Source organism: Tiliqua scincoides, chromosome 11 (genome assembly GCF_035046505.1).
Source record: "Tiliqua scincoides isolate rTilSci1 chromosome 11, rTilSci1.hap2, whole genome shotgun sequence".
NCBI lineage: Eukaryota > Metazoa > Chordata > Lepidosauria > Squamata > Scincidae > Tiliqua > Tiliqua scincoides.
In genome coordinates, this window is record NC_089831.1 from 26,674,441 (window position 1) to 26,698,102 (window position 23,662).

Genomic DNA, 23,662 nt, shown 5'->3' on the forward strand with positions numbered 1-23,662 from the left:
AAAGCATCCTGGGATTGGGAAAGTGGGAATTGTGAACATCTCCATGAAGACCACAGTGAGGCAGTTGGATCAACAAGAGCCAAGACACCATCCTAACTATGAATGAAGCACTGCCCTTGGGAGGACCAGGCCTCCTTTTGCTGTGCAGTTGCTTTATCCAGTGCTGCCATTAAGAGAAATGCATCCAATTTCTTCCCAATTTCTGGTTCTACTCAGTCACGCTAAGTTCATGTGTCAGACATGCTCCAATAACAAAAGGAAAGGCCCAGGAACCAATGGAGAAGACACAACATTCCTGCAATTCTGGGTCCTGATTTCCATCCTAGCTGAGGTCAGAGAAAGGTAAAGACCCATATTTAAATAAGCCTATGAATATACCTATAGCATAACAGGGTGCAGCCAGGAAGATCCAGCTGTATGAGGACAAGGTGCAAATATATGCTATGCAATGAGGGGAAAGCAGCACACAGGTTTTAAGGCAGGCGTGGCTTTGGGGCGAGGAACGAGGACCGTGACCCAGCCTCTCCCATATCAAGAGCCCTTGATCTCCTCTCAAGACTACTTCATCCATGAAAACTTCTCAAACAGCAACTGGCCATGCACAGACTTTGCCAGTCAACGAGACAAGCATGGGCACCCAAGATGGACATCACAGCAGCACACTCTGCTTGGAGCCCAGCATCGGTGGGCTGAGCTGGTGTCCCAAAGACCTCTGAAAAAAAGGTTCAGGATTCCTTCAGAAGGACATAGACCCCAGTACTTAAAGCCTGAAGCCACTATAAAGAGTGCCATGTGAGTCCGAAAGGTAGTTTTGTAACATTAATTTGTTTTTATTAAGAAGACAGATACTTTTATAGTACTTCTTTTTTCTTTGTAAAAATGGTATACATGAACCAATACAAAATGTGAATGGGAAGATATGGAAATGCGTTTTTCTTACACTGCAACATCGTCCATGGACACCTTTAAACAGAACCGGCCTAAGGGGGCAAAAGTAAAAAACGGTCCACCAGCGAGTTGAGAACAAGCTTATTTGGCATCAGTTGTGCATCCTCCACGTCGGCTCGTCATTATCGTTGGTTTGGATTTTTCTGAAGCCTGAACCACAGAACCCAAAGAAACAAGTTTGTTCTTTCTCCACTCTAACAAAACCCTCGTCACCTAAACCTGTACAAATCAATACTTAACAATACATTTCAAACAGTGCACTGAATTACTTGCAGAAACAAACAAAAAAAAATCTCCTTTGAACTTGATATACAACTAAAATCCCATGATTTCCTGTTGGTTGCTTGTTGTTTCACTTCCAACCTGTGGGGGCCAAAAAATTTTCGCGATCTACCTGAGACGGAAAACACCAATCAAAACACATGAACCTGAGAGACATGTCAACATTATTAAGTCAAGGTTACAGTGGAAAACACGGCACTACTGCACATTTCCAAAACAAAGATGAGCTGCTCCAGGAAAACAGGATGCCAGTCCCGTGAGCGATGCGTAGAAAAGCCCCCCTCCCCACCCCAGCCCCATCATCCAAGAGCTGTCCTTCGCCCTTCCATGTGGTCTCATCTGTTGTCTCGAGTGGCACAGAAGGCGCAGAGAAAACAAAGAGTTACGTCCTACAAAAAGCCTTTGCTGAAGCAGGGACCGGTCAGTTTGCAAGGGAGGAAAAAGGAAAAACATTTTGTACCAAAAGGGAAAAAAAATATGGTTTTGTTTTGCACACCTGATTGGTCACTGGAATCTAAACAGTTCTGCTGGTTAAGAAGCAACATTTTGTGGAAAGCCTTTTTTTAATAAAGCCAAAAAATAAAAGATGCCGACATTTTGAAAGCTTCATCTGCCAGGAAGAACTTCAGGACGGTGTGAGCTGTCTGGTAGTGGAACAGTCTTGCTTGGAAGGCTGCAGACTCTCCATTACTGGAGGCCTTTAAGCAGAGGCTGGATAGCCACTTCTTAGGGATGTTGTAGTTGTGGACAGTCCTGCACTGACAGGGGTTGGGGTCAATAATGATCTCGTACATCCCCTTCCAACTCTAGGATTCTATGCCATTTGTTAATTTAAAAAAAATCATCGTTCAGAAAGCCTTAATAACTTCTAGAAGCTTTTTCCCTGCAAGTCGGCCATCTTCCCAACATGATGCTCATTCTGGAGCTTCGCCTTAATTTTATCAAGATGTGTGTTTCTCCTTTAAAACTGTTTGGGAACGGCACTCTCCCCCACTCTCCTGTGCACCCTCAAAGTGGAAGATGCTCCTGTTTCCCTTTGGGGTGGGGCAGAACAGCAAGCGGCAGCCTGCACAGCTTTGGACTCCCCCCATTCTCAAGATTCACTTATTTTTAGCATCTCTGCAGCATGACTACTATCCTTTAAGTATCAGTAACGGGTTGGTAGATGGCTCTTAAGGCTGAGGAAGGAGGTCAAGGCCAGCGTTCAGAAGGTACAGTCAGGAAGAGAAAAAAAAATCAGAAAAAACAAGAACCTCACACATTTGAGTTCTGAATTAAGGAACTGAAAATCCTCCATGCTGGTATGGCCACCTCTGCTCTGACCTTTCCAGAACAGAGACACAGGGCAGTCCAGCATGAAAACAAGCCCTGCTTTTCTTCTCTCCCCTCCTGCTTTTTGTTGAGTCAAATCCAAAGGAATGAAAAGTTTCACACAATCTCTGGTTGGATACCTCAGCACGACAAATACCTGTAATGTGCAAGACTTGCCGGCTGCACAATCAGAGCGGCTCTCCTTGTGCCCTCTTTAGCAAAGTAAAAAGGAGAAGGGATGAACCAAGACAAAAATGTCTATGCAAAAAAAAGGGGGTTGGGCTGAAGCACATGCCTTTCGCATCAAAGACTTTTCTGTTTCCAACAAATTACAGAGATGTGAAGCCAACTGGGAACCACTGACAGGATCGTTTGGAACAGGAATAATTAGAGCTGAACTTCATCTCCTCTTCCTCCCCCACTTCCCCACTTCCTGTGACAACTCGCATTTGCCTACTTGTGTGAAAAGAGCAGCACTGCACCGTCATGGGTCTTCAAGGCAAAAAACCAGGAAGGTCTCCTTAATCCCCAGCTTCCGTCCAGTCAGCCTGAGATGTCCCGTGTAGTGGCGTCTTCCGACGTGTGGAGCTAAAAGACAGGCACAGATCTCCCGGGGGCACACCTGGCGTGCAGGTTAACCTGGCATGGTTCGGTGTCTCAACGAGAAGCAGATCAGGTTTGCAGCGTCCCAGTTGGTTCTCTCCTCTTCGCTCTGGTGGAAACCTGGGCAGCCACAAACCGTTCTCCAAAAGTTTGTTCATCCAAGCTTTCATGACAAGGGAGTAGGATGGATTATGAATACACTGAATTTCAAACAATGAAATCTAAGGTGTGCTGGTTCTCCTTTGATGACACAGTTTCAAACAACAACAACAACAAAAAACAACCCAGGAGTCTTTTTTAAATGAAGAAAACATTTAAGGGGGAAAAAAGCATATCTATTTTCAAGGGATCCCAGCAGGCCGTTCCAAGAGAGGCTAGGAAGAAAATAAAAATTTAATATGAAACCAGATGCTCTCTTTCCCCCTCCCCTCCCCCCCAACAAAACAAGAAATAAAACAAGGCACAGAATTTTCTGCAAATGATGGAACTAAACTAAATCCAAGTCGGACTTGGCCAGAGAATTAAAAACCAAAATAAACTGAGGTGTCAAACAGCAGAGTGTACTTTACGAAGAACACTTTACACAGGAAATCCTGGACTCGCCCACACACTTCTCCAACCATTCTTTTTTTTTTAAACCAACCAAACACAACCCCAAAGCAAACAGCACTGGAAGGGAAAAGGAGGAAAGAAAAAGACAGAGAGAGACAAAGGAGAAAAGCCATAAGCTGGTCGCAACTTCCAACATCACTGTCTTCCTCTTCTACACAGAGCCAGTAACTGTCCGCAGTTGGACACCTCATGGAAACCGAGACGGATTTAGATGAAGTACTCTTTCTTCTCTTCAGAGTTGTTCTGTCCCCCCTCTGCATTTATGATAGCTGTGTCTGCGTCCGCCGCATCGTCAGCTCCTTTGGCTTCGTGAGTGAAGTATGTACCTGGGGAGAGAGCAGCAGGAGGAGAGGCTGTGACCGCCAAGGAGGACTCCACTGAAGCAGCAGCAGGAGACTCGGTCACCAAGGGGTACTGGCCACCTCCAACCCTGCGCTGCAAATGGCAACAAGGTGCATGGAAGAGGTGGGGAGTGAACAACCACCAACAACCACCAGCACTCACATGGCACACAGGCCTGGGTCCAAATTGCTGCTCAGCTACAAAATGTACTGAGGGACCTTGGGCTAACCACATACAAGTGGGCTCTTTTTATCCACGGGTTGGGAACCGTGGATTTGACTCAGGGCCCACCTGACCTCCCAGATGTGACTGGAAGCAGCTTACGGTAATGTCTGGGAAGTTTTCTGAGGTCTGGGGAGGCCATACACAATTTGTCAGGCCTCAGAGTGCCTCCTGGAGATATCAGAAAGGCATTTCTGGTTTTTGGAAAAACTGGAAGTGCCTTTCTAATACCTTTGGTTGCAACCGGAAGGTGTTTCCAGTTGCATCTGGAGGTCTTCTGATGGCCCACCTGTGGACTGCATTATTAGTGGGTTTTGGTATCCACAGTGGTGGTCTGGGAATTCCCCATAGATAACAAGGGTCAACCTGTACTACTGGCCTGATCTAAGGCAAGATAAATTAGGATAACCCCATGTATCCCAACTTACAGGAATGATGGGGGGGGGGGGGGAAATGAGACGCATGCAAGCCAAAGACATCATTCATGTCACTAAACTGGATATTCACAAGTCCCAATCAAAGTGTCCTCTATGCCACCAAGAGCTTCACATCATCTGCCACTTGAGCGCATTACAAAATGAGGTGGGGGGGGGCTGCTTTCACCTACACCCAGCCTGTCACCCTGCAGAGATATTCTTGCATGATAGAAGGCATGTGTTTTTCAATCCAATTTGCCCTCCCAGTTGGAGGAGTCTACATTCTTTGCCTGACACAGAGCACAACTGGAACTTCTCCCCACTTTTGAACTTCTCAAACTGGAGTGAGAGCAACGCTTCCTGCCCTTCCTCTGCATGGTTCACACAACAGGAAGAGACTGAAGACACAACTTGCTGCCCTCTCTCTGATTTGTCTTGGTGACAAACATGGCTGACTGTGCAACAGTGCAACTTTGTTATGCTGGCAACACATTTGAGCTGGCTTGTCTCATGAAAGACCCCCTCCCCACCAACACACATTATCTCAATGGTGCCCCAACTGCAGATTCAGAGAGCACCTGCTACAAACGTGCACCACAGAACATATGAGATAAGCAGATGGACATCAGCCCCTTTAGATGCCCCTCCCACAACTGCAGCGTGCAAAATTCCAGCGTAGCCCTACTCTGGACATGTGTGTTCACCTTTGTGTCTTGCAAAGTATCGTCCCAAAATGATAAGGAGACAGAGCATTGCAAAGACCACCACGGCCACGACGCCACCGATCACGGCATGGTCCACAGCTGTGATGGCACTCTCCTCACCTGCCCGAGAATCTGCCGTAAGTAGAAGAGAAAGCAGCAGTTATTCCTGCCCACAGCAGCAGCACTTGCAAAGCCGAAAGTCCCTTCACCGCTGCTTTTCTAAAAAAAGTCAAGGGGAAGGGGGCACGAGGTGGACCCCTGAGGCAAACCAGTTCAGGCAAGAGCAGCCAAGCTTGGCCGATGCTGAACCAACCTGCTGGTCAGCTCACGAAGGGCATCTAGGCAGCAGCAGCAGCAACAGAGGTGCTGCTAGACGTAGAGGAGCAAGCTAGGATGCCCTGGATGGAGGGTGGCGGTAGGGGAGGAGCTCATGGAAGCATGGGTGCAAAGCTGGTTTTTATTCTGGTTGTTCATAAAGGGCCTTTTCCGTGACATTGACTCTGAGTTGGGGTCGTGGTGAAATATGACTGCCACCCTCTCAAGTAACAACTTGTGTGGCCAGATAATACGCCACATGGCAAATCAAAATGAAAAGAGTCCAGTTCTCAGAGTGCTTGGACTAGCTCAGACTGTCCTAGCTTGACAGTCGTGCAGCTGGGATGCTCTTTGCACGTTTCAGGATGCAGGAAGCCAAGGGGCAGAGATCTCCATGCCAGCCAGAACCTCCTTTCAAACCAAGGATGGCAAAGCCATCACCATATGCAGCTTGGTTTTATTTAACCACTTGCCATGCAATTGATGTGCTCTTATAAGCACCCCTTCCCCCCGCCTCGGGATTCCTGCAGCCTAGAGAGGAATGGCTTTGCTTGGCTGGGTAGCAACTCCAAAGTGGTCCTGGAATGAGCTGCGGCTGTGGAAAATTAACGTATAGCAACATAAACAATTTTAATTTAAGATTGTGGCTACGCTGGCCCTTGCTGAAAATTCTAATGGCAACCAAGATTTATAACATGGTAAAACACAATTATTCTCTCGTTGATTAATACATTAACATTTTGGAATGGAAGCTAAACCATTGTTGCCCACCCCCCCTTTTTTATTGAGTTCAGGCCTGACACCTCCATTAAAATGATTTACTGGCTGTCCCTTACAATTTAAGCACAGCAGCAACAGAAATGGTACAATTCTTTTAACTTTACATGATTTGTGAAGTCACATGTGAAGGATTTACCATTTAAATCTTTCACTACAAGCAGCACACAGCCGATAAATCTGTCCCCCAAACCCCCTGCAGCCGCCCAGGCACCGAAGAGAAATGTGTTTCACCAGGAAGAGTGCGTGTGCAAATACCAGTCAATTTTTAAGAAAGATTTATCTTGCCCGCTCTCCAAAGAACAGAGCCAATCTCTGAAGCCTCCCTCTCTAATAACATTTGAAGTTTATCGATCAAGTGTACAGATCCATGACAACAAAAGGTAATGGTGCTCTTTGGAGGCGAGACCTGATACAACGCGTGCAGTAGGGGTCGGGGATTTATGCTTTCTATTGATATTTCCAATTCTGTTCCAAGATTAAGCACCAAAGGATGTGAGTAAATAATTCCTGACTGTGAGTGTTGGAAAAGGCAGTTTAATTAAAAAGAGTTTCAATTAAGAGAAGAGCCCTTCAGTGGGTTCCTTGCCACTGGCACCAGTCCCCCATGTCTCAGTGTACGAGCAACAATCTCAGGTTCACATCAGGGCAAAGAGAAGTGGAGTCAGAGCGACGCACCAAGCACCGCGACTGCACGACCTTCCCGAGGAGCAACAGCACAAGAGCTTCCAAGAGAGCTGAGAAAGTGCACAAACCACACAGGGTGTGTGTGCAGGCCAGGCAAAAGGAATTGGAAGCACCAGCTTCGTGCTGGCAATATGGCTAACCCTCTGAACAGCCACCCAGTGAGTGCAGGTCTGCATTCCAGAGTTTCCCCGCAGTACAGTGAATATTGCTTTGGGGGCACTTCCGGAGTTCTCCACCTTCAAGATGGTCAACTAGGATCACACTGCTCCATGGAGATGCTCAAAAAGCAGACAACAGGGTGGGACGTGCTAGCTGACAAGGAGGATTCCTGAAAGACCCCAGATCTGTTGCATGCAGCATTGGACACTGCTGCCACGAAGCAACTCTTGCTTATCAAATTATCTCTTGCTTCATCAAGGTGGCATTTCCAGAGAGAGTAGGATGTGGAAGAAAAACAGCAAGGTCTGTACTTGAGAAAGAATGCAAGAGTACCAGCTTCTTTATGAGAAAACTGTGCCTGTATGGTCAGAAATACAGTTTGACCAGAAAATCATGGTCTTCCATAAGTCCAAGGTTGCATTTATTTCATAGAAAAGATACAGCATGCACGTTTTAAGTGAGAAAGACACATCCAGTTCCCACTACAAACTGTCTCAAGAACTTGTCGAGTTACTGATGGGTGAACTTCGTCCCCAGTGTTGGGACAATTGCCTTTCAGGGAGGCTTGAGAGGTCATCAGGCGGATTCCACTGGGGGTGCACTGGCTGCCATGGTGGATGCTGCCAAGCTACCAGCACGATGAGATGGGTGCAATGTGAATGCTGCCACACTCCAGTAAAATCTGGAAGGTTCTGACTAAGTGGACCAGCCTACTCAGAAATTTTCTAAAGGGTTCACCAAAATCCATTCGTGGTGTGTGGGTCAAGGGGCAGGTGGAAATGGAGGTAAAGGTACGTACACACAAGCAAACCCTCTGCTGTGGTTTCTCTCCCGTAAACAGCACCATCTCTGCATTGTCAGGCAAACCAGGCCTGCCTGCCTGCCGCTTCCAGGAAACTGTCCCATTTCTGGGTGGGTCAGTTCCAAAGGGGGGGAATTCTGTGGTGGTTCCCACACTGTTCATGGTGAGGCCATGGGGTGTTGTGAGGCAATTGCCAGGGAGAAGTGGGTCCCCTGCTGCTTGTCAGCAAAACTGCGCCATGAGTATGCAGACAGAGCTGCAGTGGCACTGCGAAAAGCCTTTCTGCCTGCCCTAAGTACTGTTTGGGGGCTCATCATGTTAGGCCTCTAACCCAGAAGTGAATGGTGGTGACATCATTGCCTGTGGTGTTTCATGGCTTCATGGTAAGTTTGGTAACTGCTTCCTAGACTCTCAACAGAATATCCAGGGGCACACAGAACTTTCCAATGGTAGAACAGTATTTCATGGTGTTAGGAAAAAACCGTGCAGAGTTCTCTGCTCGCCACTTCCAGAGAACATCATCTTTGGCCAAGGTGGCCTACTGCAGATGGATGATGAGATGGCAGAAGTTTTGGGCAACTGATCGACAACTGACGTACTCCCAAGAACAGCTAACTGACACTCGTTGGCAGTTAATTGATTTACACCACTTGAGCATCTGGCCCACAACACAGCAATTGAAATATCGCGTCAACATCACTGACTGGCCAAGCTCTCTCAAGGCTGCTATTCAATTTGCAATTAAGTCAACAGCAGTGGCTCTTTGTGCAGCCCGCTCTTTCCAGAGAAGCCTGAGCACAGCCTGCGCACTCTTTTGGCCAGCAGAGTTTATTAAAAGCAATTTCTTCCGCTGGGATCTGCACTCGCATTTTTCTTAATTATTTCTGTGAAAACAAGAAGCTTTGTAGAGTGTGTGCTCCGAGTGTATTTTATTTTGCGCATGGCTAAGTATCCCATCTTTGAGCACACATGTTAATTAAAAAAAATTAACTGCAATGTGCAGGGGATGCTCGGTGCTTGCGCACCAATGAGCACTGGCACCCACGGAGCCAGTTGAGAGCCCCCTCCCGCCTTAAAGGATAACAGGATCGTGTTTCTAGCACATCATCCAATGGGGGGAGCTGCATTGTTATTCCACAGAAAGGCTGCTAATGTTAATCAACTTAAACTGCATCCCAAGACAACAATCAAACTGAGTGCTCAGTGCTGCACTATGTCCTTTTAAAAAGCTTCAATGCAGGGAATATTGCTCACAATCAATCTGGCCTTCTGAGGTAGCCTACTTCTAAAAGCAGGAGACTGTACATAGCTGCCGTGGCTTGTTACCTGTGATGGACTTCTCCATCAATCTGTCCAATCCCCTTTTAAAGGCATCTAGGCCAGGAGCCATCGCCACATCCTGTGGCAAGGAGTTCCACAGACTAAACACTACATAAAGAAATGTTTTCTTTGTCTGTTCTGACTCTCCTGCCACTCGATTTTAGTAGATATCCTCTCATTCTGGTGCTGTGCAAGAGGGAAAATAACATCCCTCTATCCATTCCCTGCATAACTTTGAAAGTCTCCATCATGTCCCCCCTCAGGACATCTGAGACTGGCCACAGAAAGAAGCCCTATGCATCTGCAGGTAAGCGGCACCTCTTGCACCTGTGCTTCTCTCTCTCTGCCTCCTCCAAGGGCGCTTCAGCTGGTTATCCATTTTTAGAGGGAAAGGGAAAGCCTCAGGGATTTTTATGCTTCTGAATGAGGCCTTTTTTAAAATGGAAAGATTAGTTTTGACTTCTTATACTTGAGCGACTTCCAAATAGTGTAAAAAAAACTCACTGCGGAGCCAGCTGGTGGTCCCTGGTTGGGGTGCAACGTGGGAATGAGCCTTTCTATTTTTAGGTGCTTCTGGAAGCAAATCAATTTTTTTTATTTCAAAGTGTCACAAGATATTAGATCAGGCATTTTCACTTCTTTATGTAACACTTCCCTTTGAAGTCTCTTCGGAGCAAGAGAAGCATTCCCCACTGAACAGGAGAGTTCTCTGCTTATTGAGCCTGCGATGGAAAGCTAGATCTACACCCCAGATGTCCAGGAACCCATATGCATGCTTTATGAACACGTGTGCAAAGCAACACGTGTGTGCGATCCAGCTCCACAGTGTGGATGCATTGCAAAGGCAGGTTTTTTTGCTGGGTTCAGAAATCTTACGTGCAAGGTTAATAGCTCATGATGGACCCAGAATAGTATTTCCTCATGCAGGGGGAAGGAAATTGTGATATGGAAGAGATAACGAAGACCTATGAATTTTGGGGCACCAATTTCAAAAATGGCATCAGTTTTGCCCTATCCCACATATGGCATAGCCTTGTTGGTGAACAATTCAAGCAGTTTTCTTGTGAGTAAGCCAAGGCTAGGCTTCCTCACTCACAAGGAAGGGGCTTGAACCATTCACTAATGAGGCTATGCCGTATCTTTGAAACACGAGAGGGCAAAACTGATGCCATTTTTTGAATCAGCACCCAGAATATACCCAGTCTAACTTACATAGCCAACATTCATTTTGTTGTCTTGAAACTGTTGACTGAGGCCCATCAATGCATCCATGGACCAAGTGGACCTGCCCAGAAAGAGAGGGACGATCAGGCTGAGAAGCAAATATCTGACCTTAAACGGGCACCAGCTGAGAGCTGCGGTATTAACAGTCTCTTTAGTTAAAAAGAGGGGAGTGGAGGGGGGGGAGGAAAAGTCACCATTACAGTCCTGAAGAGGGACAGGCGAGATGGCAGCACTGACAAATGCCACATTATTTGCTAATCCTAATGTGTTATTCTTCCTTAAGATTTGCTTTTCTCAGCACCAATTCAATTACAGATCCTACAAATCCTTCTGACATTTAATTCCCTCTTGTCAGAGAGAGCAGTAAACGTATATACATGCACAGCTTTTCCATTAAGATGTTAATATACAGTGGAGTGCACTGGCCTTTCCCCCTCCCAAAGGGTGGGTGGGAGGAAGAAAAACACTGGCAGGTTCAGCCAGTGGAAGCAGGTTGGGGTCAGGTAAGCGGGGCCAGAGTTTGTGTCCACAGCCTACAGGGGCGCTTCTTCCTCCAAGTTCCCAATTGAAGCACTCCAAGGAGCTGCTCTGACAGTGGAAACACCTGAGTGATGGGAGCAAGCTCTGTGCACATCCCCATTTGGGCACACACAGAGCAGGGCAATCTGCGTGTTTAATGCCTTCAACGGGGCCCACTGTTAACAGCTCCAGCAAGAAGGTGCTGGCTACTCTACTGTTTGCATTTTCAATGCCTGGGGCAGCATATGAGCAAAATACTTAAGGAGTTTCAGACATCAAATGCTTCATTGCAACTATTTAACACATTTGCTCCATGGAGTCTTGTTCAACTTCTTTTCTGGCTAAGTTATGGAGACCAAGGTATTAACACACTATGGCGGAGGGGAGAGCATGTTACACTGACAGATCTGAAGTTTCTCCCGTGCAAATCTGTGCTATAAAAGCAGAGGTCTGATGAATCTCTGCTGTGGATGCACAGAGTGGCTGTTAATTTCAGCACGTGCGGATTTAAGGCTCCCTCTTCACAGAAGTTAACGGCTCTTCCAGTTTGAAGGGAAAATGAATTTTTAAATTGTGATGATTCTAGTAGCCCCCCCCCCCCCATGTATCCAGAGATGCTTTGTGTTCTGATGCCATTTGATGTCTCCCAATGCAGCACGGAGTTTACTTGAAAACCTGCAAGGCCAGGAGTGGAGCTCTGACTTTGGAACTCGGAAGTTCTTCCCCCACAAGGAGCAACAACTCTGTCCTTCCCCACCTCCCTTCAAGTTCTAAGTACTGGATCTGTAGATGCAAACTGCAAAGAAAGAAGTCCTGTCGCAGAGGCTGGCGATGAAGGGGAGTCTTTTGGTGCCTCTTCAAGTGAGGCTGTTTGACAATCTGATCCAGAGCCATCATGCCCAACACACACACAAGCATCTTAAGGGCACATCATTTAGTTATCTAGCTAGCAGGTCTGTTCTGCTTTGTTTGCAAGGAGAGCAACACAATTTCCCTTCTCAGGAATGCAGCTAGATGGAACCCTGACCCTTGAGACATTGGGCTATGTGGATGAGGAGACTACAGAGCTCCACAAAGCTGACCTAGGTGGGCACATCACTGGGCCTTTGGGACCTCCAAAGTTGGGTGCGTGCTTGTGAGTGATGCCCCTTCCAACGGTTCACACTGATTTGCTCTTTGCCCACCCAGCACTAAGCAGGACTGCCTCCTCTTCTAGGAACAAGGCCCCCAAGCACCCAACACACTTACTGCAACTATGCAGAGGGGAGCAAGGATTGGGGCTTCTCAGTGGTGCCACCCCCATGTCTGGAAGGATAAAGATGGTCTCATTCATTCAGCACTATGCTTGCTTTAGGAATTTCAGTCATTTTTAATACTATTTTATCTGCTGCTGCCCTAAGAGTTGCAGCGTTTTGATATTTTAAGTTAAAATGTTTCCACCTTTTTTAGTGCTGGAGATGTACAGAGGACCTGCCTTATGTGTGGATTTTTTAAAAAGTCAAAATAAGCCAGAAAACGGCCTTTCCTACTTTAATGCTGCCAAACTGTGCTGTCTGCAAGGCACTCAGTGGTGCTCTGGAAGCCACTCCTGGGTCATGCTGGGGTGAACCAGTTATCCCAACAGGAAGTGGCTTCTGGAGCACCACTGAGTGCCCTGCAAGTGCTGCAGTGCCATGGCAGGAAAAGGCCATTTTCTGACTTAATTTGACTTTTAAAAACACTTTAAAAAGCGGACCTCAATTTCCGAAGATCTCGGTATCTGCATCCCGGTATCTCCTCCCGGTATCTCGGGAGGAGCTGCAACTGGATCCCCACAGGTAACAAGGACTGACTGTATGTACTGAGAACCAACTGAAGAGGTGAGTCACAAATGAGACACACACACTGCCTGAGGGCCACACAAGCCTCAATGATGCCAACATGGCTCTCTCCATTTCTCCAAATTCCATGGAATTGAAGGGGCTCATGGGAGGTTACAAGAAAATCCTAGCAGAGGAGATTATCTGCCAAAAGACATATGAAACCATTCCCGTGAATGTGATCAACTGCCTGCAAAAACGGCCTGCGAAGGGGCACAGTCGTTTTAAGGATTGTCATCAATTTCTTGTGAAATACAGGCAGCGTTTATCCGTAATAACCAAGAAAGCTGGGAAGGAAGAGCCATAAGTGCCAAGAACAGGTAATATTATTCATTACCCCAGTTTAGCGTTAAGCGTGCTGTACCTATTCTAATTTATTGATGGGCTATTTAAGGCTGGTGTTAACCTGTTTGTCTTGTATTATAATTGAATTCGGTCTCTAATTTAAGCGAGGGAAATTCAAGGAGTTCATCCTTCTGCAATCAATATGCTCCCCTTCAGTGACCCATTTCAAGATAGCTTCATAAAAAATAATGTATTTTGTTTTAATAAATTTAATCACTATGACAGGTGCTCAATTTTTATTGGCTGCTCCTCCAGACATCTCTTTGCCAGAGAACAAAGCCACACTTGCAATCAATAGTAATTGATTAATCAGCATCCCCCATGAACAAAGGTGCTAATCAGTTTTTGATTAGTTAATCAAACTACATGGAAGGACTACATGGGGCCCTTTTGATTGTGCCATGTTCGACAACATGGGTATCTGGAGCAAAATCTAAAACATAGGATGCCCCCAGCTGGAACATGGTGAATAAATGCACTTGAGCACAAACAGTTGTGTGCAAAATTACCAGACAGAAACAGGGAGCAAGGGATGAGAAGGGTATTTAAATCCCTGCCTCTCTTCTGCCTCACCCAGATCGGCCACTGGACCCACATTTAAATGAAGGAAGATTGTGCAAGAATGTGTTCATGCTTATATGCAGTTCTCATCCATTTCATGCACATAACATTTTCCTGCAACACTGTCTTTGGTGTGATCCCATGCCTAAAGGTTACAGCACCTGGGCATTGCAAAAAAAGGTGAAATCAACATGGATGCAGGAGACCTCAAGTTAGCAAGGATTCAGAGTCTTTGATTCCCTGTGGGAAGAGGGGTGTGGGAGAGAACACTTTGATGTGTACTTGAAATGTATCATCAAGTCACTGGAATTTATGCTTGTAGGAAAAAAGGTCCTTTCTGTTTGATATGAAGAGGGACCCCAAGTGGTAATTTCAGGCAGTCCGAACGACTCAGCAGGGGGCTGGCTTTGTGCTGGATATTATATATACTGGCAGAATACGTGACACCACAGATGAAGGAAGGCCACACACTCCTTGCTCCATCGCACAATTTTTATCTTAGCGACAAACACACCTTCGTGAGTCCAAATGGAAACATGTTTTGTCCAGTATAAACGGTGGGTCACCAAAACCGTCTCCGGTGTCTAATTGTTATGGGAAATGGAATGCAGTAAAGTTATAATGCCCAGGTCAATGGGGGTTGGCAGGGGAGTTGATCCCGAATCTGGGATGAGATAAATTTCCATTAGGAAATAAATTCCAGAACTAGTGTGGGTGAGCAGAGAGAGTGTTCCACTTGGGACAAAAACCCCACTCAGACATAAGGGCACTAGGTGGTCTTGGGGTAGTGCACCAGCCTACCCCACAGGGCTGTTGTGAAAATGGCACAACTCCATGTACGCTGCCTTGGGCTCACTGGAAAAAGGGACAGGACACAAATCTGATGAAGGAACATTAGAATTAGAAGGCCTACTTTTTTGGGAAAATGTTCAATCAGCTGTGAAAAAATAAATAGGGTTGACACGTCTGATTAATTTACAAGCTGGCATACAATAGAATAATTGCCCTCTTCTCTCACCATGTGCAGTGAGCCCGCCATGTCAATTTCCCAGCACTGCATGACATTGCAGGCAGCCTAGAGTTTGTGCGAATGTGGCCTCCGAGAGGCCCCTTTCCCCGACACAAATCCAGGATCCTTAAGTGTTTTACAAATGTAACAAAATTTCAAGTGAACCATTGTCTAATTAGGATTCAAAAAATTATTTCCAGTAACTGAGCTCACAGCAGCTGCCAGACAACCTGCAATATAACTCACAGCACTCTACTCTCCTCCACCTCCCCCCACCGCCCCAACTCATGAGTGCTGCTATACAACTTGGGAAATATGTGCCAGTATCAAGTGGCCAGGAAGATGGGAGCCCAAGGGGGGGGGGGTTTAGAGAGGCTGAAGGATGGACTGCTGTCTAATTAGCTATGATGCTGCCAGCCAGCCAGAGAGCAGTTGTACAATGCAAAAAAGGAAACACACACACGTAGCTGGGATGCAAACAACATGAAAAGTGAACCCACAGACTCCACAAGCACATTGGCTTAACCTAAAGACTAGCCCTTACCTGAGAAGTCCCCATAGTCCAGCTCTTCGGCAGAATTTGGCAACTGAGTAAAGCCTTACAAGTAAAAACAAACTCATTTTTCTTAGCGTTCCTCAAGGAATGAGAAAACAAAACACTTAAGAACCAAGGATGAATTTCTCGGGGGGAAAAAATCAAAGAGTCAATCACTTGCCATCTGACAAAGCTTTTGTTCAGACGAGCTTGAAAAGGAGGCTCCCCAATCACTTTAATATATTTGATTTGCCTCTTAAAACCAACCAATAGACCATCAAGAAAATATTTCTTGGTCTGGACCACTGAAAATACATGAAACATGGTGGTGAATGTTCAAAATCACTCATCCACAACTGCATGCAAAACATCCCCCCTCCCGACATTTATTAAAATTGCCAAGAAACTTGGCATGGCATTTTAGATAACAATTCTCCTTGGGTGAGAGACACATTTAAGACATAAAACTGTGGTCTAGGGCTCGGAGGAAATTTAAATTCTTTGGCAACCCTGGCGAAGAAAGTCATTTACCAATGAAGAGACATCTTCAGAATGCATTTTTCAAAAGATATAGCAACAGTATGTGGAGATTGGGGGGGGGGGTTGTGTTTTCATGGGGTGGTGAAGAGAGAAATCAGAGAGGACTTTTTAGAAAGATTCCCAAGTGATCCATTTCTGGGAAAGTTGCCTCAAAGCTGACAATGCAGTTGGGCAGAAGCCCCTTCCTGGCACCCCCTCGCGTGCATAAACTGTTGGCAAAAGATCCAAAGATACAAGTCCAGCTCCACAGTCAGGCTCTTCCCTGCTCATCTGAAGAGGGCTTTTTTATGGAGATGTTGCTTATCCCTGATCTGCATCACCCAAAGACTGCCATGCGAAGGTGCTGGGAGTCCCTTGTTAATATTGCGCAATGCACAGGGCTTTGTGTTTCTCTTCCCCTTTTTCCAGAGGAAAAACAGCTTCTGAGACTGGGACTGAAGGTTGGTCGTAGAGGAAACAGTTGCTCTTCTTTGTCTGCACCAAACTGCAAACTACCTTCCCACTTATAGGGTAGGAGATGGGAGTCTCAAAGGGTTTGGATAACCACAGAGTAAGGGTGAGCAGACTCTTCCCCACTGATCTCTCTTTTGTTCTGCTCAAAGCTTCTCTGGGGTTCAAATGCATGTGAAGTGCTGGCAGCAGCAGCCAACTCCAGGTATCATCTAGCCCGGTCCCCAAAACGGTGCCCAGGTCAATCTGGTTGCTGGACCCAGTTCTGCCTAGTGCCATGACCACCAAACTTGAACTTTGAAAGTTGAAACCTGCAAGCCAATATTCGTTCAGGTTTGAGCAGACGCCTTTGCACTAAGGCTGCTGACCCACTCAGCTAAGACGGAACAGGAGACTAAGCTCTACGCTAAGCCAAGGAAGACTGAACAGACATCACAGAACACAGCTTCAGTGAGGCCAGTGCAAACACAGGCTGATGTTTTAAGGTCAAGGGGCCACTGTTGATTGTGCCAGTCAGTTTAGTTACAAATAGGAGTTTGCAGTGCTGCTGCTCATAACCAGAAAGAATGAACATCTCCTGGTAAACGGACAGCTGCTGCCTCTGAAATGCTACTTCCTACCTTGCCAGGGTCTCCACCCTCCCCAGGTAAAAAAAAAGAAGCAGAAGACTGAGCCAAAGCTTCTGCATGCCCTAGTGACCAACCACACTAAAGGGGGCCATTGGATATGATCCACTGGGAACGTTTCAAGTGCAAGGGCGATGCCAGTCCTCCTTACTAAGAAGCTCCCAGTGAGCTACACCCATCACAGAGGCAGGATGTGCAAGAGTTCACAGGCCATCATGGTGCTTTGGGACTAGTTCTAGGAGCAGAAAGTATTTGCTCCCCACAGCCTGCAAAAGTTGCTTGCGCCCGAGCACCAGCATGGTCCGAATCAGGCCTCCCTGCCCAATGGCTCTGACTTGCAAATACATGGTGAACTTCTGCACAGGCTGCAGAAGGCTCGCCCACCACCACCAAGACAGGTAGGATGGGCTGAAATACGAGTCTTTGGAGATTAGTAACAATAAATAGGCCCAGAAGCCTCTGCTGGCATTCAAAGGGCTGCATCTTTTGGGCAGAAGATCACATTTGCTGGACTAGAATGCGCACAGATACTAAAAAATGTCCTTTTGAAAGTTCTATTTTTATCTTCCCCCCCCCCACTTCTTTTCAGTGGGTTTTCTCCTCTTTCAGTTAAAAAAAAACTTTGTTTGCTTAAAAGTAAAAAGGGCAATGTTGCATTTTTTATGAAGCTAAGAATCTTTGTTCTCTTCACCACCAAGGACAGTGAACAGTTCAACTATTCCGTTTCTATCAACACCTGGAAGACTGCAAAAATGTCACTGAATGGCATTAGAAATTGACAAGAAGAATCTTAAACAAGCCACAAATTATGCCTTGGGTTTTCTCATTACTTTTTTCATTTGACTATTAAAATACTTTATTCTTCAGTTTTGATTAGAAACCATTCACATTTTCTTGCCATTTTTCTGAATAAATGAGAATTAGCTTTCCAGCAGCGTACAATTGTTCTGCCGTTTGAAATTAAAGAAGTTAAAATCAATTGGGTGGGAATGGCAACTATCCGAAATGACTCCCCTCCTTGAGAATTGTGTCTGCTCAATAACGCTGGGCTTTGATTTATAAGCTGATTTCCAGAATAGCAACCAAAATAAGTTTAGAAAACAGTGTGCTGAACCTTGTCTAGTGAATAGGTTACATGTGACAAGATTGCTTAGCCAAACTGCCTGGCAGAGATTCTAAATTGTTGGACAATGGCTGGTTAAGCATGGTGAAGGTGGGAGGGCTGTGGGCTGCAACACTGTCAAAAGGCAGGATGTAAATTTGGGAATATAGATCAGACCCCAGGATACACAGGCACACCCCCCCCCCCCCATGGATACTGAGGTCTGGATTTAAAGAGCTTTAAATATAAATGCATTATGGGGTGGTCTTGGGGAGAAGGAAGGAACCTCTGTGCAACCTGGAAGTGGGTTTTTCAAGGCTAAAAAATAGCTCCTCAGAACGCTGTGCTTTGGTAGCAAAGTGGTAGGAGCGCCCATTTCCAAGCTACTTTTTTGGTTTTAAAGCTATTTAAATTAGGAGCCCAGTATCTGCTAGCATCCAGGGCAAGTCAAATACACAGATGCCAGATCCATGGGTGCTGGATCCATCTGTACTGTACAGATATCTATAGAGTTAAAGTGAAACTCCCCCTGGGGGCTGGGGATAAGAATAGGCCCTCAGTTTGGCTGTACTTGTCGTAAGAGGCGACTAAACAGCCACCGGGTAGATGGGACTCGTCAGCCTGGGAAGGCAGCTCATCTGAGAGAAGGAAAACTCTGATCCCAAACCTCCACTGCCTTGTGGCTACATCCAGTTATGGAAAAGGCTTCAGGAGTCAACCTCGAGGCAAAATCCGGAGCCGGAGTCCCTGAGGCAGTTCATGGCTGAACACAGTCATGTTCTGGCAACTCCTGCGACGCCGCTGGAACCAACCGTATTGGCCTCTGCCTTTCCATTGGACCATTTCAGCGACGTGGAGAGGGGGGATTTGCTGCATGGGTAACAGGGGGATTTGCTGCATGGGTAACAGCCTATCCTCCATACCTACTTTACCCAGGCTTCGCGCACTGGAGAGGACACTCTGTTCCAGAACCACCATTCAGAGCGTGACTCCATAGTCTTTCGAGACTGAAGGATGCCAACAATAAAGTGAAACTAACAGTGGGGGCATTTCAGATAGCAGCCATGAGCATTCTTGTCCAGAAAAAGTTAGGCTAGACAAATGGAACTTGGGCAATTGCCTTCTGTGACCATTAAAGTTCTCTACAAAAGATGTGATTAATAATTTTCACAGCTTTGTTCAGACAAAGGCAATCAAGAGAGAAAGGCCTTGATACAAGACAATACTGGGACTTTTCCAGGGTTAAAATTTCCCTGAGAGTGCCCAAGAAAGAAGCAGTTTCATATTGCAACACACTTGTGGAAATGTCCAGTGGCAACATAAGAGGCACTTGCTCACTCATCTGAACCTCCAACTGCTCAAGAGCCACAGCTGAGACCTTGCTGTGGGTGCCTTCAGCACTGGAGATGAAGACAACTGCACCCAGGGAGAAGCCTTCTGAACACTGGTGCCTTCTCTCCACGAGGTGCCAGGTCAACATTGCTCTTTTCCCACAGGGCTTTCATTGCCCATATTATTCATTGTTAGAAGTTTTGCAGGCTGAAAGACGACACAGACCTCAATCGCTGGAGGAGCTCTGCCCACCAGCCTAGCATCCCAGTAGCTATTTTGATTCGATTTCTTCTGTCTAATGTGCAGCATGAGTGCTCTCCTCGCAGACCAACCTAGGGCCACCTTTGGGCATATGAAGAAGCTGGAGGGTGGGGGAAAGATCATGGTCTGAGGCATGGCGCAGGGTCACCCCTATGCATCCCTGCATCAATTACACATTATTATATTATTCCCCACCCCCTACCAATCCCCAGCTATTAGCCATAGAGGGGAAAACTTACAGACACCAATACTACTCCTCAAATCAAGGCTGGTCCCATTGGCAGGTGGAGGCTTCAGCTCTAAGGGTCTCCCCTGGCTAGTGATGCTGCTCTCGTCTTGGGTCCTGTTGCGATTTTTCTACTTCAACTGTCCTTGCTACACATGTCAATGTTATTGTCAACCAGAGGCTTTTAATGCCTGGTTTCAAGGCCTCTGTGTGCTATGCAGAGGAGCAGAAGAGAAACTAATGAATTAAACAAAATACACACAACACAGCTGTTATCACACAAGAAGCACTATGTGAGTTTAGATTTTAACTATTTTGGGGTGTGCCTTCTTCCTAACCCATGCTTTCGACTCCATTCGCCCACCCAGAGCCCCATTCTGCACTATCAACTTTGAGGAATATCCCATTGTTTCCACCTTGGTGGCTGACAGCTCTCTCCACAACCCATTCTGGTCCCCAATTTAAACAGGATGGCTGAAATCCAATCTCCAAATGAACTGCTACTGAAAAATGCTTGTGTGGCCCGTTAACTGTGTCCCTACATCATTTTCATTTCGTGACAATATTCAAGGAACACACTTGCACCACTGCGCAACATCTAGACCTTGATGTACACGCCAGAGGCAAGTGCTAGAGGGCCACATGCAGCCACTTTGTTAGAAAAAGGTCGATCACAGAGAATTTCAGCATGTGTGTGGTGGCAGCCTTGCATGTGGTACTGGACCGGGGTGCAATCCATCAGGGAACTTCTCCCGTGCAAGTCAAACTGAAGCGTCTGTTACACGAAAACACTCCTTCTGGTGGAGGACACCTGGCCCCACACCAGAAAGCATCTGGGAACCATGTCTTCATTTCCTATTCCTGCAAATCATTTTAGCAAAAATGTAATTTGATTTTAATGGCTCGATTCTGCCCCGCCTCCCCCTGCAGGAGGAATATTCACATGTGATTTGTTGGAAACTTGAGGGCACTGTGGGTGTCATGTGAAAAATGGCCTTCAAGATGGATGTCCCTTCAAGTCAAATGTCATGCGACAAAATTTGTGGAAGCTTAAACAAAACGAACTCGTTTAAAACTATCTGAAAGGGGGACTTGGGGAAACCAGCTGGTTCACCCGATCAGAATGCACAGATGCCCCAGTTATCCTACTAACTCAGGGCACAGAAGCTTTCCAAAATGCATCTGCACCATGAAGAGGCAGCAGTAAAAAAAGGGGGGGGATTCTGCAGAGGCCCAGCAGTGCAGCCAAAGCCGGAGCTTCAGGGCCAGCCATGAGGATCATGCTGTTATGAGCATTCGGTCATGAATGCGGGGGGAGGGGATCATATGTGCAAATCTGCAAGAGTTAGACAGTCCTAGAGTTAAAACGGCCATGCTCTGCCCATGCAGCATTGCTAGCAGTCCTCCACTGCAAGAAGAGGAAGGCTGGGCAGTTGCCGGTGTTTCACATGCACATAAGCTACTCTTTTTCCAGTCCCTTTAGGATACACTCCAAAAAAGTGCACAGAGTGTTCAAGCGGCTCCCTCGGATCAGAGTGTGGCCTGCAACCTCACACAAACCTTTCGTTTGTGTCACCTTTTTATTCTCTAGCCGGAATGGCCATTATGGAGGCAATTTTTAATTTGGTATTGTTTTTGGAGAAAATCCGCCTGGTTTTCACAGGTCACCATGCCCATCATGCAATTGTTCACCATCCACAGACATGCTTGCTCTCCTTTGGACATTGTTCAGAACAAATGGCCAATGCACAAGAAATATCCGGTCAACTTCATACACACTCCAGCAATGCAAGCTTTGGAAAGGAACCGTGGAGGCTCCGAGGGAGAAGAGCCACTATCCAAGGAGGAACCCATGCAAACCAGAGTTATTTGGGCTTTAAGAAAGAAAAGCAAGCAGTGGATCAATTTCCTGCAAGAGCCCAGTCATTTCAGTTGCAAAAGGGGGTCCCTCTTCTTCAGCTTGGAGCAATGGGGTCTCACAACTCAGTATGTGAATCACATATTTTCCAAGCACAACGCTCATTTTCTCAAAACAAAGCCAGGCTTTCCTGCTCATCAGCTCTAGTCTAGTCTCCAAAACACAACTGGTGAGTTTAATTTTGAATATCTCAAGACAAACAAAAGGGATTTATGACTTGCGCAATTGCCTTCATCTTTAAATTAAAACGATCACCTTTGAGGCCAGTGCGCTTGAAGCCTTGCACAAGTAGTGTGGCTACAGGGGGCAGTGGTGTGGTATTGAAGATGCCGCAATGTGATGAGTAAGCGGCCCCTCCCACTCACCACTAGAACTATTCAGGGCAGTGATGGTGTTGCACAGCATGTGCCGCGCCTGTAATACTTACCACACTGCCCCCTGTAGCTACGCTACTGCCTTGCACTTCAGTACTAACAGACTGCTTAGAAATAAGCCCTGCTGTTTTCATTGCGTGTAGGACTCAACACAGATGCACCTCCACCATTCAATGCACCACCCAGTATTTTGCAGGTGGTGCTCATTTGCAAAACTGGTGTTTGTTACTCGCATAATGAAACTAGAACCCCTTTTCCTTCCAGAACGAAGCTCTTTATTAGGTTCCAGAGGCTTCTTTTACCCATGATGGCTTCAAAGGCACCAAAATACCTTGCAAAAAAGGGTAAGTCAAAGGAACCCTTGAACTCACACCAATTCAGGGCACTGGTTCATCTAGGCTGGTACTGTCATACCAAACTGGTAGCTGATCTTGAGCCAGCCCTCTGTTAGGAATCCAGGCTGGGGGGTGGGTGGGAAATTGGACCATGATACTCTAAACACTGCTTTGAAGGGCAGATGCTGAGAATCTAACCTGTGGCTTTACATGTGCAAAATATGGGATCAAGCACTAAGCCATGGCATAAAGTTTGGCTGGTGAAAGTCCACCCACCCACGTGGAAACCAACAACAGAAGCTAGTAAGTTAACCAGGTTTCTGCCATTGAATCCTGAAGTGAGACAGAACTAAGGCTGAGCTAAATACCTATCATGATTCATCATTCACCGCTACTTCTGGCATCAAAAGGTACTTTTAGCTGCTGTAACTCACCTGAGATGACTTAAATGCTTCACTGACCACAGAAGAGTTTCAGTTCAGAAACCTTCTGGTCACATCAACAGCCCAAAGAGGGTGACATTTGGGAATACAGAAGCTCCATCAAACATTAAAATGTGAAGGGAATTCCATGCACAGTAGGAAACCCCACTGTCTATTCCTCGGCATTGCAAGGGCACCTTTTAAACTAGGAGTGCAACGTCTCTAGTAAACATAGGTTCATTTGGTCTTAAGAACTGGACATTCTCTGGAAATCAAACTTTCTTGGAGAATTTATTGATTTACAATGGACTCTCAAGTTTGCAACTCAAATTGCTTAAAAACATGCCAACGAATGAAGAAAGACACAGGATATCAAGTACCCAGTTCGTTTAAGCACTTCAAATGCAGGCATGTCTAATGCATTTTGTCATCATTTTCTCTTATCTAGGATATTCACTCAAAACTACTGTAAAGCTGGGACATTAGAATTTGCGTTGATTCTGATGTGAAGACCCCCCCCCCCA

The 23,662-nt window shown here is 46.3% G+C and overlaps 1 protein-coding gene across 1 annotated transcript in view; it reads right to left on the reverse strand.

Annotated features, from left to right (window-relative positions):
* Positions 1–806: 806 nt before the first annotated feature.
* The window catches only part of CADM1 (cell adhesion molecule 1), a 246,255-nt gene continuing 223,399 nt past the window's right edge, over positions 807–23,662 (reverse strand). The window contains exons 11-13 of the mRNA XM_066639174.1: positions 15,562–15,615; positions 5,441–5,572; positions 807–4,082 (exon numbers count right to left, since the gene is read on the reverse strand). Of these exons, the coding sequence (XP_066495271.1) occupies positions 3,964–4,082; positions 5,441–5,572; positions 15,562–15,615 (305 nt within the window). The 3' untranslated portion in view covers positions 807–3,963. The remainder of the gene's footprint in view (positions 4,083–5,440; positions 5,573–15,561; positions 15,616–23,662) is intronic.